Source organism: Pseudopipra pipra, chromosome 6 (genome assembly GCF_036250125.1).
Source record: "Pseudopipra pipra isolate bDixPip1 chromosome 6, bDixPip1.hap1, whole genome shotgun sequence".
Taxonomy (NCBI): Eukaryota; Metazoa; Chordata; class Aves; order Passeriformes; family Pipridae; genus Pseudopipra; species Pseudopipra pipra.
The window spans coordinates 3,738,192-3,759,290 of NC_087554.1; the positions used below are offsets into that span (position 1 = coordinate 3,738,192).

Below are 21,099 nucleotides of genomic sequence, written 5' to 3' on the forward strand. Positions count from 1 at the left end.
CTGAACATATCTAAGACTGATTCCCTGAAAAGATAATAGTTAATGCACATATTTTTCAAGGAAGGGGAGGTAAGGAAATGAATGTAATTTACATAAGCTGTTGCCTTCAGAGAACTCGAGGATCAGTGTAAAGATGGTAACTTTCTAATAAAGCCAAGACATCCAAAAGGCTAAAGACCAGCCAAAAGGTTTGATGAAGCATTTTACTGTACATTATACAATCCAAGGTAAAAATAATCATCCAGTCTGCAAATATTTGTACCTGATCAAGGAAATAATGAATGTGCTGCTTAATTCAGTGGCCAATTTGTAGTTTGCCTTTCTTTGGGATTTAACTTTCCTTCACTCTGAATTAGATCACAAATAACAGCATTCCTCAAGCAGGAGGAACCGGGACACGGTTTCTCATAAAATGTGCATTTGGGAAACATTATGATCTGTCTTTAAAGAATGGAAAGTGTCAGTAAATGGATACCTTTCCTCTAACACTGACCTGTTGTTTCATTTTAGACCTCACACCTTCTTTTTCCTTCTAATGCTTTGATGTGTCTATTTATAAACTAAATTGCTTCTTGAGAGCAGGTTACTTCTCACACCACTTGTTCAGCACTACCACAGCTGGCACTAGGGACAATGTTTATAACTTCAGCAGATGCACAGCAATACTCTTGGATACTTATATGGTGCATTACAGATTTATATACAAACTACAGGTACACAGGATGGTGTATTTTTATGTAGGGAGAACAACAGACAAAAGCAACGTGGTTTTAATCAGGTAAGGGGAGGTAAAGTGAAATTTTAGTTGAGACAAACGTACATCAATTCTTAAGAGCTGTGTCATGAAGTATTTTATATCTTACATCTGTTTTAAGAGACTGTCCAAAAGAGACAGAGGAGGAGAATGCACATGACTTAGTGTATTAAGGTGAATTAAAGACTATACTTATCAACCTTCCCGAAATTTTAATCTAATTCTGTCATCTCATTACTCCACCTGCTCCATCACCCTTGTGAGCCAAGGAACTCCTGCAAGCTCTTCCCCACTCTGTGCACGTGTTTGAGTGACTACCCATGTAAATGTGGGAAAACTCAATACCAGGCATCATCTTACCAGGGTGGGGTCAATGTCTTCGATAGCCAGGAGCCGGTTATATATGCTGTGCACTTTCTCATACTTCATTCGACTCTAAGTAAAAAGAAATACAGACTGCTTGGTAACACCATTCCACATCACCTCTGAGAATGCACAGCTCAATCTGAATTAAACACTAGACTTTTTCTCTTTCCATTTTTCCCCGGCTGAACACTGTGCACGTCAGTCCTTTTACTCGCAAGCGTTTTCTGTCTCATGCAGTCATTTTTTTACTTCCCAACATTAATTTCCCAATAGTTCTTATGCACATGCTTTTCAAGAGACTCTGCACTCTTTTTCTAATGTAGTAGTACTGCAGCAGAACTGTCATTGTAGGTGTTTGGAATAAGAAGACTGTTTCCTTTATCCCTGCCTAAAAGTAATGTGTAGACAGGTAGGAAAAGCACCTTCACTCTCCAGCCTACACATTTCAAATAATCCATTCAGTTCCCTGCCAGCTCCAGCCCTCCACGTTGTATTGTGCAGCCTTAAAAAAACAGGACACTTAGCATACAAGAAGCTGCACTGAAAGCCAAGGAAGGCTCTTTCTTTTAAGGGCAAAGGCTTTTTTTTTTTTTCCCCTATTGTCCTCACAATCTTCCTGCAAAGATTCTTCCATGTTACAGTAAGTGGCAAACTACATCTCACAGAGGACTCCACAGTCCTCATCTGATCAGTGGGAAACAGCCTTTATTCCTGGTGGTTCATGTGCAAAACCACCCAGAAAGCTGCAATACAGGTGCCTCCCATCTTCCACCACAGCAAACACAAATATTAACCCCTCAGAACTAGATAGAAAAGATGCTCTTTATGCCCATTTTAAAAGTGAAGAAGCTGATGCTCTGGTAAATGTAAATTTATAAGCATTTCACCCTTATGACAATTTGAAAATTATAGTCAATATTTAAGTGGAAAGACAGTAGATTTTCAGAACTTTTGTAACTTATACTATGAGATTTTCCTCTCCATTTCATCAGCTCAGAAACCCTGAATGAGAGTAAGGCTGGAAGAATCAGCAAATTAATTCTACAGAATTCTGTGTATTAAGTATGTTTCAAATAAATGGCATTATTGATGGGAGACATCTTTGGATTTTAAAGTCAGTACATCACTGTTTTTGCTTACCTCTTCATAATCTGCATATGCAAAATAAAGAAGCATATTCTTCTTTAATAAAGTGCTGATCGCTCTTTCATAAATATTAGCAGCCTCATCACTGAAGAGTTTGGCATTGTTCATGTCCTGTTATAAAATAAGTATAACAATGTAATTGTTCAGCATTTGTGAAAATGAAGGTCAATTTATGGAATATCTTGTGTGTGACAAGTCCCAGTGAATTTCCATGCAGTGCTCCAATAAAGAGTTAATCATGTCCCCAGCACTTAAGGAATCACAAAACCAGGCCAAAAAACTCCCCCAAACCTAAAAATGAAACCTAAAACTCCCTCAAACCTACCTTTGCAAGACTGAAATAGTTTTTCGTAATTCTTACCTCAAATAAAGAAATCTTTATTTCTCACATCAGGCTCGATTTTAAAATTCTGAACACGACACAACTTACTGTACTACATATATTTTTCACACCCCCCTCTTTGGTTCTTAAGTATTTGACCCAAAAAAATAACAGTACACCATGTCAAAGCAATCAAATAAGAGAAAACCAGTGGCAACCTGCTTACCCCTTTCTCAGCCAGTAGCTTGCTGGACTGCTCGAGGTACTGTGCTGCTTCATACCAGATGTCTGGGTGATGTCCCAGCACCAGAAGACATTGCTCGTAAGCAAACATCACTGTGGGCAAGAAATGTAGGAAACACTCCTAAATCACTGCAGAAATGGTACCATCTTGCACAGTGGAAGTGTGAAGTACAAAAATCATCAAATAAATCAATGTTAACACTAACTGGCTACAATGATCACAACTGCAGCCCTTTAATATTGCCAGAAACTTTATGAATCATAACCAGCAGCTAAAATCTGCTGAAGAACAACTCATTCAATAACAGCCATAAAAACTAGGATGTGATCCACTGTTTCCTGACTTCCAATTGAAGTTCAGTGGCACATGACTATAGCACTGTGCCCCAAAATCCTGGTATTGCTTTCAGCTTGGCTTGAGTAAAACGTAGTTTGTTTTTTTAAAAGAACACTCACACAATTCAAGGAATATGATTAACTTCTGCTCCAGCAGGAATCCTGAACACCAAATGATGACATTATTTGTGCTGGAGGTCATTAATGAAGCCAAGAAAATATAATTCTACCTGTCCTAACAGTATCTAATTACCTCTTTTTGTTATAAGAGTTTGATCTTCTGTTCGCAGTGGGTTGCTCTTTTCCCACTGGATGTACTTTTTCCACATGTCCACCTGCTGAGCCTCCTGGGGGGTGTTTTGAGGAGGGACAGAGGGAGCGTTGCGGTCCAGGCCTTTCATCACTGTCTCATACTCCTGAAGCAGAAGCAATGTTTTGAAGAGAAGATTTAAGCTTATTTTATTTATCTTATGCTTTCTAAAACAGATACAAATATTTTATCAGACCAACCTTATTAGTCTGACACAGCTTTATTTAAAATAAGGACTGATTTTAATGATGGCTTGTAGAATTAAAGAGCACAAAGGAAAGTCAACAGAAGGTTGTACCTTTGCAACGCGTCGTGCATTCATATAATCTCTACTCCTGTCCTCGATCATCTTCTTAGCTAAGTGAATATTGATGCCCTGGAGAAGGGTGAAAAAAGGAATTGGGAATTTGCAATTTCACTTTGGAAATACGGAATCTTATTTTATACAGGGAAGAGTTTGAAAAGGGATGCAAATCTGAGCAAGGACAAAGTTATTTTAAAATACCAATCTCAAGAGGTATTGCATTTCTCCTAATAAAAGCGTGGGCAAGATCTTGTATCAGAGAACAAACTCACTACTAAAAAATCAACTGACCTCAAGCACCTCAGCATACTTTTAATTACTTTCAAAAATACTTTACATAAACTGCTGGGGGCAAAAGTGGAAAGAATGTGTTTGTGATTTACAATTTTGCTTTCAAATGACGATCAGTACCTAGTCAGGCACAGCTCCCTGCCCTGCTGCTCACCAGGTGACAGCATATGAACAACTCCATTTTCTCATACAAGAAGTAACACAGATTGACTTCCAGGCTCAAAGCTCTGCCTTCTCCCCTGTCCCTGAAGTAACAGCTTTTAAAAGAGGTTCTATTCAGCACACTCCCAGCTGTGTACCTTTGTCAGCTGAGAGGGACTCAAGATGTGTCACCACTGAGAGTGGCACCCCTCCAGGACTGCACACGTGTGAGAGGGCTCTGCTGTGCTGCTGAGCAAGAGCAGAGGGGTTGGGGGCAGCTGGGCCCTGCTCACAGGGCCCTGGGCATGAACAAAACCACAAAGAACTGATCTTACAGCAGGGTAAGAACCCCCCTTTTGCTGCTGCCTGTGTCCAGGTGGATTTTGCTGGCGTGACTTGGCAAGACTTTGAGGAAGGTGGGCACAGCTTTCAGTCCTGTTCCAAACAAGCACCTAGGCTGGGTACTGACTCAGTAGAGAAGCAAAGGCACTGTCTGGGCTCGTGCAGGGTGCTGTCTGGGCTAGCACACAAACCCAGTAACGCCCCAGTTAACCCAGGACCAGGCTGAGGACGCAGCTGGATCCTCCAGGGATGCACTCCCAGCTCAGCAGCCATTCGGCTTGGTGAGCCAAAGACTGTCCCTTTGTCACTGGGACAGGGGGCTCACTGAGGGCATTGCCACTTCTGACCATTTAGTTAATTAAGGATAGTGGTGACTGACAGGCTGATATTGCTACGTGGTGGTGGCTGAGCTGAAGGGAAGCTTGAGAATAGTCTCGAATTAGAACAAACAGCCATTAATCTTTCATACAGAGACCTGCGTGTGATCACTGTGTTGTTGGGCTACTGATGTGGGGAATCACCCCCCCCCTCAAAGAGCCCTTCTGGTGAGGAGTAGTTCCCTGTGCCAGGACCCCTGCAAGCAGCAGCCCTTTCCCTTGAGGCCAGAGGCCAGTTTAGCCAGAACAGAAACCTGTGTCTGAGCAGAGCACTGGCCCTCAGCTTCTGCAGCTCTGAACAGCCTGAGGGACAGGTCTGAGTTACAGATGTCAGCCAGAGCTGCCTCAACTAGAAACTGGACAGGTTTGAGCTGTTGTTTTGACAGTCTCCCTATGTATTAATGAAAGGAGTGGTAATCAACAGTGACAGCCTCCATTTGCTATGTGGGAGGGGAAGAGAAAAGGTTTACAGGGAAGTTGTATTGGGGATTTTCCTGCACAGGAGAAGGCACAGCACTGGATAACTTCCCTGGTGTCAGCAGGCTGGCTGTGGCGTCCCTGAACAACAGGGCAATGAGCTGTGGGTCTGGATGCCTGGAGTTCTCCCACCCAGAGGTCCTCCCATCCAGAGCTCTCCCACCCAGAGGTACACCTACTGGCTAAGCACATCATGAGAGGTCATCAAGAGCATAACTTGCTTAATTAGCACCAAGGGAAGGGAAACTGGCCCTTCTTCCTTGCTGAAGGCACAGCTGCCCCACAGCATGCTGGCACCTGCCAGCCTGGGCACAATCAGCAGGACAAGGGAGAGTAGTGGATGAGCATCCCTGCCTGGCAGTGCTGAGCACGAGGGCAGCTACACTCACATCTGCATTCTCACTGCTGCTGACTGGGGCTGGTCAAACAGCTGTTAACAGATGTGTTTATAAATACACTGTAAAGGTGCAGCTACAACTTAGCCTGTAAGGCCAATGAGCTGAGGTCACACTTGCTGAAACTCATCTGAATGGAGGCTGGAATGGCTTCAGGGGAAGGATGGTGAGAAGCATTTTATAAATACTTAAGATCACGTAACTTAATGCAGTGAAGGAAATCCAAACCATCATAGCTGAATGCCATTTCACCCTGTTCAACTCCAAGTGAAAGGAGGGGAGTGCCTCCTGGGGGACACCAGCCCTCACTGCCACCTGAGCTGCTCCAGCTTCCATTAGATACATTCTCCATCACTGGCGACAGCGATTTCTAACTCACTAGCAATTCCACTGGGCCAGCTGGGAAATGGGGCAGTCAAATTTATCTTTTGGAGAGTCTTTGAAATAAATTTTAAAATTCACTCAGGTACCTGTAGAGTTTCGCCACAGGTCTTTGGTACAAACTGCACCCACAAAAGGTGTTTGTACTGCTGGTCACCTCTTTTACACATAATTATTTAATGGATATAGTTTGGGTACCGCATTTGGCTGTTATTTCTTTCTTAATGTCACAAACAATCATGTTGTTGATTACCTCTTCGTATTTGTTATAATCTCTCCAGAGCTGCTCTATGTTTATCATTGGATTCACACAGCCACGCTGGTAAACCCTACGGACAGCTGTTATCCTCTGGTTCTCTGCATAGGATCCTACTGCTTCTCTAAAGAGTGGGAGAGAAATTCATGTCAGGTCATCACTTGTGAACACCAGCAATTACATCAACTGAGCTTAAAAAAAAGTCTTTTAGAAGGTACTTACACGCCTTTCAAAAAATTGATGTAATCCACCCAGATCTACGTGAGAAAAAAATATTACATATAATGAATCCAATGTTCAGTTGTACTTGTTAAAAAATTAGAAATAAAATGTGTTTTGATTAAAAAAAAAAACATACCTGGTATGACATGATTTCCATGCCAATCTTATCCAGAGCAAAATCATATGCCTGAGCCATTTTTTCTCTGAGGAAAAGAACAAACCACAAAGACCATAGAGCAAGTGTTTAGTATTTTAAAAATTCTTTATTTAAAGAGTATTCCTTTGTGCAGCAAATTCTAACCAAACATTGAGGAATGAGAAATATCATTCAACAGCTGAGAGCAAAAACTGGCATTCAGATAGCTTTAAATTCTGTATTTAGGTTATGTTGGGGTTTTGCCTATTTGTTTTATTTAAGAAAATGATTTAAAACTATTGGTGGCAATCCAGCAAAATAACAGCTCCTGGTCCACCCTCCCAAGTCAGTGGAAACCCATGTATACTATGAGAAGTTGAGAAGACAGAAAAAACCCGCTCTCCACACCTTCTTAGCTGACAGATGCACCCATGGTTTCTTTTTTTTTTTCCTTTTTCCCCCTCAGATCTTTTTGCAATTCTCCAGGAATAACAAAACTCTGGGACAATTAGAATTAGCTCCCTTGTGTGGAAACTGATTTCTTGGTCCCCCAAATTCAAAGTATTTTCCTTCAGATTTAAAATGTTCACAGAATTTCCTTGGTTAAGTTTCAACTATGAGTGTTTTTTCTCCCTACCACTTCTCTCCCAGTTTCCTTTACTCAAACATAGTTCAGTACCTTATTACCTCCTTGACAAGATTAACAGGAAAAAGAGAAGAAAGTTAAATTGGATAAAAAGACTGGGGATGGGGGAGTGGGCACCGATACTTTTAAAACTGTTTCAAAACAGTCTTGTAAAATTAGAAAATCCTGCTTTTCCCCCTCTGTTAATGCATTACTTATCTTGCCAGTTATTGTGCAAAGAAATCATGTTGGGCTGGGGAAGAGAGATTTTATAGATGCTGGAAGTTACTGATATTTGCTGAAACTCAGACCATAAACGAGCAAAATGTAGTAACTGAAAAGGGATGAAGATTAATACACCCCAAAATTCAGACACCCTGAATTTTATGCCTTTTTTTCTGCATTCCAAACCTTTTCTCTAAGGCCTGAACTATCTCCTATTACTGGTCAAATACAGTACAGCTGGAATTAATGCTGAATTTTGTGGAGACTCTAAACAGGACACTGAGGGCAGGGACAACAAAAGCACCAATCCCATCTGCAGGGAACTGCCATGGATACAGCAGCTACCCCCCTGCTCTTGTCCAGCCTTGTTGTATGAATCCAGACTAAGGCAGCAATTTTACCCAGGAAACTCAGTTAAAGAAACTTTAAAGAAAATGTTTTCTAAATGCAGATTATACATCAAACCTCCAATACTCCACCAGAATATCCCCAGACAGATTTGTCACACAGGTTCCTCCCCACCCCCTAGTGAAAAATGAAGAAGAAATTCACCATAAAACTAGAATAATTCAGAGCAACTCTGTTAACTTACTTGTAACTAGGCAGCTTCCCCTTGGTTTCTCGTACATAGGAAAGGTAACATTTCCATAAATCAATGTGTAAAACCTTCATAAGGCATCGCTGAAATAACTGTTTAATACATCAAGAAGACGTGATCAGGATTCCAGATACAGAAATTAGGTTTCTACTTTCAAAACTATACAGTGTGGATTAAAATAACCTTAGTAATTATGATTGAGATTTACAAGAAAGAGTAAGTTAAACTACTCATTCTTTTGACTAAAGCATCTCTGTGCTATGCAAGGGAACTGGAGAGAATTAAGCAGAAAAATCCCCGTACACAATTCACTGATTACAGCTTATTATTATTATTGATTTGTGGCAGCAACAACAAATTAATTGTAATGATATCTGTGTCTTTGAATAGCACATTCAGTGACAGCTATGGCTTTTTTCAATCTGATACAGCCCAATTACAAGGTACTTTTTCTTGCTATAGAGATATATTACATATATTAATAGGACTCACCTTTTCCACTTTGTCATAATTTTTTGCTTTAATCTATAGGGAAGCAGAAAAAAACAAATCACTTAAGAAACTACTTTTGAATAGTAGGAATATATTCTTTATACAGTACTAGAGCATTCCAATTTGTACTCTGGTTGCCTTGAACTAATTACACTGTAACACCACATAATGTTGCAAAAATATAATTAAACACACAAAAATCATGTACTTTGCATAGCTTTTGTAAAATTGGCAGGCTTTTTATTTTTATTTTTAATTCTTCACTTCCAAAATGTAGGTATGAGTAGGCAAAGTTGCTTTCCTATATTCTGGTTTGAACAGCCAGACTTAGCCTCTAATGTCAAGATATTCTATTACCTCCAGTGCATACATTGATTTATGTACCAAAGGTTCTAGATCAAGATTTAGTAAATTAAGGGTAAAACACCATATTTACAAAACTACCAGGCTAATAAATCTATTACACTTGAAAATTTATTTCTTAAACTACACATTGCTATAATACACTGATGTTGGATCAGGGAATAATAAACATGGAGAACCTGTTTTTCGAGAGGTGCCCCAGCCCTGGTGCTCCCAGAAGGGACCAAACCACACTCACAGCTCGGCACCAGTTTCATTCACACAGCTCACACACCACAGGGGCAGAGGGTGAAAGCCAGCAACCAACAGGCTGCCTTTCAGACAGGACAAAGAAAAGCACGAGACTGCTGAGGAGGACAGACTGGCATCCTTCATGTATTTATTAGCTCCAGTTACAGTAACGTGCCAGGAAATCTCTGGAGACACACCCCGAAGAAACTAGGAAAATCAACACCAGCCTTTAGAAGATGCTTATCTTCGCTGAAGTAAGGAACTTTTTAATGAAATAAGGATTCATTATGCTGTGTTGCATTTGTAAAGCATCAAACCTCCCCTTTAAATCTCATTGCTCTTCATTTACTTAGAGGATTCGAGCTCAGCAGGAGCAGTTCCGAAAGCCTTTCTCTCCACTTCCCCAAGGACCGTGGTGGCAGGCAGCAAACAGCACCCTTCTGCACCAGGTATTCATTATTTCACTTTACATAATTCCCACACTAAAGCACAACAGAATTTTTAATGGAAGCATTGGGAGACACCGACTCACGTGCGGGAGACCTAAAATAAGTAAGCCCTGTACTGCTCCGTGCACTGCCTTTTCTGCCTCCCGCTTCCCCAGTGTCCGTACTCCCACAACACCCCAGTCCCCAGAGCATTAACGTTTCCCTCACTCCTGAACAAGATCAATTAAAAACAAGAGAACTCGAACAGGTTTTGAAGAAAAACTTTAATGGTACACATGGCAGACTGGACCCTCATGTCAGTACCCCACTCCAACTGGAGCAGTATCCCGCCCAGCCTGAAAGACTTTCACAAAATCCAGGTCTGCAGAGAGTTAAGCTCAACTGTGTCTTGCACACACAAGTTTCACAGAGTCTTCCTGCAAACTATTCAGTTAAAAGATGGATGACCAGAGAAATGACCAAACAGACATAACACTGCTGTGAAGTAACACTTCACTAAAATCCAGAGGCGGCATTTCTGGAGAACACCTCTAACCCCTGGCAACACGCCCCACCCCACACGCTCTCAGGGACATGTCCACATCCTACTGCCGCTTTCTCACAAACCTTCTGTGAGTTGAGCCCATTCTTTCTGCCTTTAAAGAGCACTTCTAATAATTGTAGGGTTCTGGAGACGGAAGTTTTTTTTGTGGACACGAATTAAGGAGCCTGACGTTGCTCTGCTTCCAGTTGAAGGAAAAGTACATTCTTACATTTTAAATTTCTCATTCCTTTAGTGTCCAAAAGAAAGGAAGACATCTCCCATTTTTACTTCATCCTTTTTTTGACAGTAATTTTTCAGGTTCCTCAGCACATCTTATAATATGATGAAAAGGATTCAACTCTCACTAAAGAGAAAGAGCTCCCAGTCCATGCCTCCCACATCTGGCAATCTCCTTCTTCTATCTTTGGTCACCACATCAAAAAGAACAAATGAACCTTGGTTTGTACATCTTAGCACACAGCACAGCTGCCCTGCACCTTTTTCCCTTGTACTTAACTCAATAAAGCCTTCATCAGGATGGGCAGAACTAATTTGTTTTTAATAGAGTGAGACAGGAGATAGCACAAATTTTTTTTTAGTTAAAATTAAATAAAATTAATTCATGGCTTTGTCACTGACAAAAGGCATCACCTTATAGTCATTCAGGAACAAGATGAAAAATAATTCTTAGAAGCTCAGAATGAAAAGCTGTAAGCAGGCAGAGCAATAATGAGCATAGCCATGTAAACAGTGCCACACAAGCCAAGACAATTCCTAAATGAAGCTGGGAATGCTCTCTGCCTGCTCAGCACTTCCCCTTGCTCCTCCAACACCCAAAAGCCCAGTGACAACCATTACTCAGCAGAAGTGGACTCAAGTGACCTCAGGAATTGCATCCAGCATCAGGTCATCCCATTTGCTTATAGAGCAACTTCATTAGTGCCCTGGCAGCACTGTCACCAGGCAACAAAACACAGAGCACAAGGAATACATATCCACTGGACTGCATGCACCTCCCATAACCAAACACCTCGAAAAGTTATTTTGCTAAGAAAAGTAGGTATATTCTTCATTTGCATGTGTTATGACTCAAAGCTAAGTATTTTCTACGTGAATTATCAGGTTACTGACAAGCTGCTGACCACATCGAGTCAGTGTTCTGTATTTGTTAAAGCCACACAAATGGTCTGACATCTGAAAATTCAGAAATCTTGGTACCAACAAAGTCAGGAGGTTAGAGACCAGCGGGATGCGTTAAAAAAAATAAAGGAAAAGCAAAGCAATATTGGCCAATGCTTATTGGGTCTCTCAGTGGACAAGCAACTATTGCTCCTGCAGGAATTTGTTTGCCTTTCTTAGCTCACCACTCCCAAGCAAACATCGTGGCAGGCCTGGCTCAGGGATGCCACAGGAGTGGGGAAAGTCCACCCCCACCCAGCAAGGGCACATGCTGCCTCCAGGACCCATCACACATTCCTGCTACATTTCTTGGTTTTCCTATTACAGACACAGGAACAGTCAGTGATTAGATGTGGAAAAGCATAAAGAATTGACATTATACTGTAATTTTGTCCTTAAAAGACAAACATGAAGTGAACTATAGAGATGTTTACAGCAGATTATCCTTTCATTTCTCAGGCTGCCTGGATTCCTATTCTGGTTTCTTTAATTGAGGAGGTCGGTGTTACCCTCACAGAGGTTGACAAAGGAGTGGCTCCACCAAGAGTCCACCTCCTGTTAATGAGCTGAGACACTGCCATTCCAAGGTAAAATCCATACAGATGAGTGTCTCCCCTCCATCCCTGAAGACTACACAAATGCCACCTTGTCTGATCAGCCATACTTGGACACTCCTGTAATAAAACACACCTGAGCCTGCCTTCCTCTGCCTGTGGCAATGAGAAATTCTGCCCCTTTTGCTGAAAGAGTAACTCTAAATTTGATGCTCTAATAGGAAATTTAAGTCACTAATGTATCAGCTTTGTACAAGGTGAATTCATAATAAGTCAAATTTCTTCCCAGAATATACAATGTAATTCCCCATAATGAGCTTCACCAACATTCAAAGACAAAACTTAATCCATAGATTACACAGCACTTCACCCTTTTTAATAGACCTTTACAAGACATATGAACCACTTATGATCGTGCAAGGCATGTGATTTTACTAATCTAGGGACATAAAATTCTTTGTAGTTGCCTGGCAACATACAACACAAGCCTAAAAAGCATCCCAGTTTTGTTTTAATCTTTTCAGTGTTTCTTGCTTTCCATCAAGCTCCTAAGGAAGCAAAGTTAGTATGTGGTAATTAAGGACCAGCATGGCTTTTTCTGTTATCCATTTCCATATCCCAACTCCATCTTCCTTTTTTTCAAAGGTTATTTTCCAGGGGAAAAAATTTGTTTCTCAGGCATAAAAATCTAACACTCCCTTATCCACTGCCTCCAGCTCTCCCCTTGGTGAGGTAGATCCTCTTGCTCTCTACCCACTGCCCTTGCACTACTCAGGGGTTTTTTGTGCTTTTTTTGGAAGAGGGACCTGAAGAAAAACACTGTGCACCCCTGGCAGACTGCACCAGCTGACAAAGGGACAGGCTGGGAGAGAAGGAAATGCCACAGCTGTGCAGGTGTTAACTTTCTGAGAATTTTCCTGAAATCTGGATTTGTTATAAATATTAACATGCATACACCATCCTTAACATTAGCTGGGGGTTTTTTTGCTTGTTTGTTTTGAAAAAAACATACACAACATATGTTTCAGAGTACAAAATCACAACCAGATCCTACACATATGTATTTGGAAGTATTGCTCTTGTTTATTAGCTGAAGGGAACTCGCTGTGAAAGACCTATATTCACTGGCAGTTAGATGACTAGGTATTAGACAAATAAAAGTTAACATTTTAGAAATAAAATCAGACTACCCAAAATCTATCATGACTGAACCCATTTGCTTTTTCTTTTTTTTACATCTTGGTTGCTAGAGGAAAAGAGTCAACTCCCAACCTCAAGCACAGTGGGATGTAATTTCCGTCTCTACCAGGATAGAACTGTGAGTGTAATCAAACACATTCACATTTCTCTAACCTGTTTCCAAAATACAGGCTAGGGCTGGCTGGAGAGATGTTCCCACTTTAGTTGCAGAATAAATACAGCTTGGACCACAGCAGTTCAAACTTCTCAGACTGCCTCAAAGAAATGTCACCTTTGAAAGGATGGAGAGGTGCTGATTCTCTGTTCTATCTTTAGCACATTCGGCCTTTTGCTATTTGCTGAGGCTCCCAGTCAGTGACTAATTTTGTGAGCACTTAATGTGACAAACTTGCTTTCCTACAGGTCAAGTAACAGCAATTAGCCTTGCAAATAACAAACCAAGTTCTGATAAAGGTAAAATGCAGGACTAACACTGCACTTCCACGTGGTCATTGACCCAGAGAGGCTGGATTATAACTGTCTAAATAACTGGATGTAAAACTTATCTAACATATGCCCAACAAAGCACATATTTGATTTGTGCAAGATATTCCAGGGCTTAAGCAAAGAAATGCTTTATTTAAAAGCATTAGCATATAATTGCAGATGCAGTTTCTGTAATATATTGTTTTACTACAATTTGTACCAGCTAAGGATTGAATGACTGGGTATTTCTGCAGTCTTCCTTTGGAGTTTTAATATTCCCTGTGAACACGGCTTTTATCTTGCTATTAGTAAAGCCTGCAAGGAAGAGGCAGGCAAGAAGTACACTGACTATGGGAAAACTCGTTTTCTCAAAAGGCAGTAAGATGAGATTCTACATGTTTTCATTCAGAACAGTGTAATGTCTCACATGCACATGGTTATGTGTCTCAATTTCAAAGTCTGCCATAAAATGGGATTTGAAAAGTTCCTTAAAATTATTCTAAATTAAATGTCTCCAACTACTATTACAAGTATTATTTCTAGAGCTTCCTGAACCATGGTATTACACCGAAATTTAAGTCATGTTGTTCACACTGGATACATCATCACTTGGAAAACACCTTTCAGTCATAGCTGCCAAAAAAATAGTTATAATGTAGATTGCACTATTGTGCAATCCATTTTTGAGGAAACCTAAGAACAGAGTATTTCAGGTGGAAGGAACCTACACTGGTCACCTTGTCCAACTGCCTGACCACTACAGGGCTGACCAAAAGCTCAAGCATGTTGTTAAGGGCACTGCCCAAATGACACTTAAAACACCAACAGGTTTGGGGCATCAACCACGTCTCCAGGAAGCCAGTCCCAGTGTCTGACCACTGTGATCTTCCTGATCACAATCATCTTTATGTTTCACAGTTGTCTCCTGATTACCAAGAGTGGTCTGTGACATACACTACTGTATATTTATAGCTACATATACTCTCGATTTGCTCACAGTATTTAGGAATAAAATAAATTTTACAGTAACTAAGATTATTGGTTCTGCTAATGAACAGAACCTGTAATTCTGCAAATCCAATTACCAGTTAATACCCTGCAGCAAGAACAGGCACCTCCTGAGCAGCTAGTGAAAAAGGTAACTTTTTATAGCAAAATTCTGAGCCACATTACCATTTTCAATAGCAAAAGGTAGTCATGTCTACATGTAAAGTGGTAACTAGTAAATGAAGGACAGCAGTTCTCATAAGAAGCCAAGTTGCAGTGGGAAATGGGGACCAGTGGCAGAGCCAGAGAGAGCTGCTGCATGAACAGCCAGTAACAGGTAAGGCTGTTCCTCTGAACTTTTTGAAAACTGTCTTTACAGCCTCATCACCCCAAACTTTTAATAACCTTCAGGAACATTAAACAAAGCTCAGCAGGTTAACACACTCTACCCACATTTCTCCTCCCAGAGGCAGCAGCCTAGAGAGATCACTGCATGAACTTCTCCACCACCTGACTAATTAGATAAACAAAATAAAAAACAGGCATGCCTGAAGACTTGAAAAGACTGTTTTCAAAATTGTGAGCATAGAACTAGATTTATCTGGAAGTCTGGGATAAAAGAGACCCAGCTGTACCTGCCTGGGGGTGGCAAGGGAGCAGCTCAGAGCAGAAGTCTTCAGAAAAGAGTACAAAAGACGACCTTGTGAAATGCGACTCTGCAGGCAGAGCAACATGACCCAGTTAAAGCAGTGTTAAGAGTCATTCTCAATTTAAAAAACCTATGTAAAGAAGTAATTACCAATTCAAAAAACCTGCAAGTGGAAGGTGTCTTTTTCTATTAAACTAAAAAACCCAGTACCTTTAATTTTCAGATGTATTAGGAAAGATACCAATCCCTACAAATACGTGAATAGAATATCCTAAGGTATGAGCAAACTGTCTGCTTTCTACAAGTGCAGCAATACAAGCACTGAGAATCTGGACAAACTCCCTGAACAAACTTACAGTAAGTATTGATCTAGAAGTGATGAAAGACTGATGATGCACTGCAACAAAGAAACTTAACTTTGCTACTAACAATATAGTGTGGGATATCTAAGTAGTACCTAACCCATCTAATTCCTAAGTATCTACTCCAGTGTAAAGAACAAGGACTTTGTTAACAAGTAAGAGAGCTCAGAGACAGAGCTACTAAATATAGTTGCTGTGCTTCAGTTTATATCTTAGTGCAATTTGAGTAATTTTCACATACCAATAAATCTTCAGGACATCTGACCCTACTCCCTCACAAAAAATGCTGCCTCTTAGTCCTGCAGGGAGGGCCTTCCTTCCTGTTAATCTTTGAAAAGCATGCAAAACTTTCAGGCACCACTATCAAGAGACCAGACAGAGGCTGTACAGAGAAATACTTATTTATAGGCAGCCTGAAAAAAAAATTGGGGTGACAAAACTCCGAAGTGATTTTTCCAGTTGGAGAATGAGACTGAATTGCAATCACTGATTCGCTCCCTACCTCATTGATTTCTGACCTCACATACACCTCTTTCCTTTGTCTTCAATCTGGATTATAAAAACAAAGAAGCAATTTTTTCAAGTGTATTTTCTCCTCCTTCCTGTCTATGGCATTCTACTGCTATCTCGTCTCATTTTGTTTAAGTGTATTACTTCCTTTCCAAAACACTCTTTCAGGAAAAAAAAAGGCAGATTTGCAGTTATGTCAAAACACCAAACCCATCTGTTACTACTTGCATTGCTATTGTCCTTCCTGACAAACTGAGCCCCATTATTGCAAACATCTCTTGTGGACTGATACAATTCGAGTGAAGCTGCAGGAACAGCCCTTTTCAAGTCCTGACGAAAAGCACACTCCGTGTTCTTCAAAAAAGAAGACAGACAACTTCACTTATCTGTTACTTCACCACCCTACACATCTGACATTTAAAAATTGCCTAGAAATTGAGGGTGAAGAAGAGAACTGCTCCATGTCTAGGTTTTCTTTCCCTAGGAGTAGTGCCTCAGTCTCCTGAACTGACTGTTCTCTGCTCTGCTGGGTGAAGCTCACAGATGCACAGCTCATATAAAGCAGCAGAACTACCAGCTTTTCTTCCTTGTTCTACTTCTACCCACTCTTTAATATCTGCTCCAAATTAGGAAAACTATGACCTTTTTTATTTAGGCAATTTGCCCATTATCAAATTCAATGTAATATTAGCCATATGAAGTAGTTTATATATGCTGAGCATCCACTCCTTTCTACTTCATACCCGGATTCTCAATTTGTCCGCAGATCTTATTTTAATGAAAAGTCAATTTTCAACCTGCCCTGTGGCTTGTCATTTCCTTTTCAATGTCCCACTCCCTTTAAGCCACAGCAGAAAACACCCCCCTACACTCACACCCCTGCAAACTACCTTGCTTCCTTCCCAACTTAAGCATTTGGGTTCTTCCTATGCACTTTAGTCCACCTCTGCTTCTCATTCCTGTCTCTCAAGGTCTTTTGTATTTTAGAGAAGCAGTGGGAGGTTTTAAGACGTGTTTTCAGATGTCTAACATAAACTGACCTACTGGGATCCTTTGCAGTTCTTAGGAAGTGTGCCACTTCACAAAGCAGCAGTGCTTTTTCTCCCAGAACCCGTTTTGTATTGTTTAACTCTCAAACTACAGGACTCAAAAAGCACATACAGCACCCACGGATTGCAAGACACATGACAAAATGCAATGAGATAAATGAAAGACTTGCTGGCTTATCTGTTGGCCAGATCATTAAAGTTTAAAAGTTAAATTAAGAGGGAAGCCTAAAGCCAATGTATTTGGTCCATCTCATCAGGCTAGAGATCCCTAATTGGTGAACTCAGATAAATGACACTGTTTTTCTGCCTCAACCCCCTTTCATGAACAAACAGTCCCTCGGCAGGGGCAATGCAATTGGACATTTGCACTCCTCTAATCCTTTTTTTCCAGCTACATTTAGTGTCTTGCACAAGGTAGGCAGCCTGAGGAGCACAGACACACTGCAGTCTGCCAGTGAGGCATTACCCCATAACCCAACCTAAAAACTCCTTGCAACCCTAAGACCTTAAAAAACAAGGCAGGGATCAGACCACTGCAACAGATTACAAGTTATAAATGGGCTGTGAGGCATCACCACCTGAGGGAAAAATAAAACCAATTGTTCCACTACACAGATCTCACACCTTACAAGGCTCTAACTTAAGATCTAATTTATTAAGGCTCTGAATTTAAAATTATTCTTTTCACTTCTATCAGAAATCAGTGTTCATTACAGTAACGCAGAGCTATTAGAAAAATCATTCCTCCTTGCACTTTGCTATCCTCAATATACATCAAAAAGAGTAAGAAAGCAAAATTTGTTAAAAAGTGGCAATTTACCATTTAATTTGAGGTTGCAGCTTGGGAAAACAGGGTATTTTAGGGTGCATTAAGTTCCCCATCAGGTTTATAGTTTGATCATTTCTCACTATACCCATCACACCTACAGTTTTGATACATTCTTTTCAAATATTCTTGCATAAAAGGCCAGAAAAGAATAAGTTAAATACCCATAATTTTTTCACACTGTCAATTATGGTATTTCAGGAAACTTGTTTCACTAAAATATAGTTATCAAATAATAATAATTTTTATGGAAGTTTTTAAGAAGTCTCTGTTCATTCACCAAGAATCTACGTTAATAATACACCCGAATGATTTAGAACTTCAGAGATCTTACTTTTTAAAGGGATCCTTGAATATCTGCTTTTTAAAAAAGCAAAACGTCTACAAGGCAGAGGTCCCTCAAATGGCCTCCATACTGACTTAGCAAAAAGGGCTAAAAGCCTAAATGAACCCATTAAGACCAGAAGGAACGGCTGCCCTTTTGGGTGCTCAAATTCATTCACAGACCATGCATTAATGCCTCTCATTTTCCAGCATGGTATTGGTCTACTAAAAGCTCTCCTCAAAACAAAGACACCCAAACAAGCAATTCTCCTCAGGAAAAGGAACACAGGTGGCTCAAAGAGTAAAAAATGGTACTAGAAGATGTAAATATCATGCAGCATAATCTTCTTACTCCTGTCATATTAGCACAAGATCAGTTTGGCCTGTTAGCAGATGACAAATTGTTCTTAACTCTTTGTCTCTGCAACTAGAATGTCAAGAGCAGTTTTCCAATAATTTGTAGCAAAAATGGCCCCAAGAATGGCTCTCAAAAACCATCAGACTGATCCTGAGTTCCAAAGGTGCCTGGGGGCTCTCATGTCAGACCACAGGAAACCAAGAACCAGAAACCTCCAAGGAAATAGTGCAGATTAATGCTGAGGCACAAGTAATTCTCTGCAGCTACATCTCAGCATCGATATGCAGTTGACAAGGTGTATATTTCATTACAAAATAAACCTTACTAAAGGTAAACTAAACCCAAACCGAGCGCACTTTAACTGCAATGCTACAGAAATAATCTTAGGGAGGGATGTGGTTCCTGGTTTTGCCATGGATTTTCTAGGAGGTCATGAAGAAACATTTATTACATCAATAATTTACTAAACTGGGATAATAATCTGCTTCAGATAATGATTGAGCTGCTTTTGTTTTACAGCAGTGAGGCACTCCTGCTGAAATTCCGGAAATAACCATATTTTGCTAACATGGGCAGCTGCCCTAATCAAAAATCCTTCTGCCAGAAATCAAGGAAATTCTCTACTGTGTCTTTTATGAGAATGCATATTTTTAATCACAGTTACTGAAAGACTGTATTTGAAAAGTCAATTACAGAATTGAACACCCAGATTTCTGCCTTTGGCAACAAAGAGAAAACAAAACTCACTAAAAAAAGTAGCATTTAGTGGTAAGAATTAATAGTTTCCTTCAAGACATGAGTTTTATTGCAGGGTTTTCTCAATATCTAGTTACCAAGTCTGGACTGATCACCAACCACCTAATCCGAAACCACATGAACAATGCAAATACTTTTGGTTAAAGACTTAATCCAAAAACACTTAGGTGCATAGGCTCTGCACAACTACACTGGCTCCTCTGCTTCCAGAATACTTGAATTTGAGTGCAATTACTATCCTAGCTAATGAGACTGCTTAGTACGTTAAAAAAAAACAGGTTTCTAGAAGATTTAAATGCTATACTGCTTTTCTCCATTTAAACACTGTATAAGTAGTTTTTAAAGTGGCTTCCCCTTCTCCTTGTCTTTTAAACTTCAGCTTCATGCCCTGCTGGGCTTCCATCTGTGGGAACAGTCTCACTTCATAAAACAGAGTCAAGACAAAATATATGTACAGCTATTTTTAAGTCTGTCTGAGTTGACAGTAGTGCTTAGATAACATTAAATGACGTTACACTTGAATAATTGGCTACACAGAGATGCACTGCAGTTGGAAAATAAAACCACAGATCACACCTTCCCATGCTTTAGAAATGAAAGCTATGTAGGTGACATTGCTGCTGAAAGGAGAGAGGGGTTAGCTCTACACTGACATCTAATTTTACAGGTCAGCTCGAAATAACTTACACTTTATGTGAGGTTGGTTTGTGTTTGTGGGTTTTTTATACACTCCATGCAATTAGAATTGTAAGATTAAACCCCATTTAAGACAGCTGTACTTCTAAGATAAAAGACTTTCACAGACAATTCATTATGTTGTTCCTATTTGAAATTCATTGGTTAGCAGAAAGAAGAGCTGTTCTTCTGAGGCCAAATTTCAGTGTAACAAAGATCCCATGTGCTAACATTCATTTCACATGCAGCCTTGGTAAGTGCATTTGCAGCTTATTTCACATCTTAGGGGAAAGATGAAATGTGGAAGCATGTCATAAAAGCAGTATAGAAACTCACAGCCCTTGTAGCCTGCACAAGAGCGAGACGGAATACAACGGAATTCCCAGTTTCCTCCCACCTCTCTCCATCTGAAGAAATACCAGGAGTTAGGGTCATGTATTTCAGCTAAAGATTCTGATTTTGGGGTAGTGAAAAGACACTGGCAAAGGCAAACCTCTAGACCTGCAAAAGAAAGGTTAGCCCTGACCTATATGCTATAAAGAACACCCTGCTCATGACCAGATATGTGCTACTGTTACGAACACCAGCACAAAACTAATAAATACCACTGGTAGTTCTGTTCCCCTGTGCTAGAGAGCACTGGGAACAATTAGTTTCTTTTCAGTAAAGCCTTGTGTGGTACTAATCATCCTGTTTCTGTGTTGCTTTTCACGGTGAAAAGTGTGTCTTCTTCTACATCCACCCACCACCAAGTGCTGTCCACGCAGAACGAGGCATATTCCAGGTAACTGCTGTTTTGAGACACCAGAGATTCAGTTTGATATTTCTTTCCCCTCTCCCTCTAACTGAGCATTTTGTGGCTTCTCTGGTGTAGCTGAAGATCCAGAAACCCATGGTAAA

General features: G+C 40.4%; 1 protein-coding gene across 1 annotated transcript in view; it reads right to left on the reverse strand.

Moving 5' to 3' along the window:
- The window catches only part of CSTF3 (cleavage stimulation factor subunit 3), a 51,410-nt gene that overhangs the window by 10,065 nt on the left and 20,246 nt on the right, over positions 1-21,099 (reverse strand). The window contains exons 4-13 of the mRNA XM_064657071.1: positions 8,740-8,772; positions 8,242-8,339; positions 6,800-6,866; positions 6,664-6,698; positions 6,439-6,565; positions 3,776-3,853; positions 3,421-3,583; positions 2,815-2,924; positions 2,261-2,377; positions 1,115-1,189 (exon numbers count right to left, since the gene is read on the reverse strand). Of these exons, the coding sequence (XP_064513141.1) occupies positions 1,115-1,189; positions 2,261-2,377; positions 2,815-2,924; positions 3,421-3,583; positions 3,776-3,853; positions 6,439-6,565; positions 6,664-6,698; positions 6,800-6,866; positions 8,242-8,339; positions 8,740-8,772 (903 nt within the window). The remainder of the gene's footprint in view (positions 1-1,114; positions 1,190-2,260; positions 2,378-2,814; positions 2,925-3,420; positions 3,584-3,775; positions 3,854-6,438; positions 6,566-6,663; positions 6,699-6,799; positions 6,867-8,241; positions 8,340-8,739; positions 8,773-21,099) is intronic.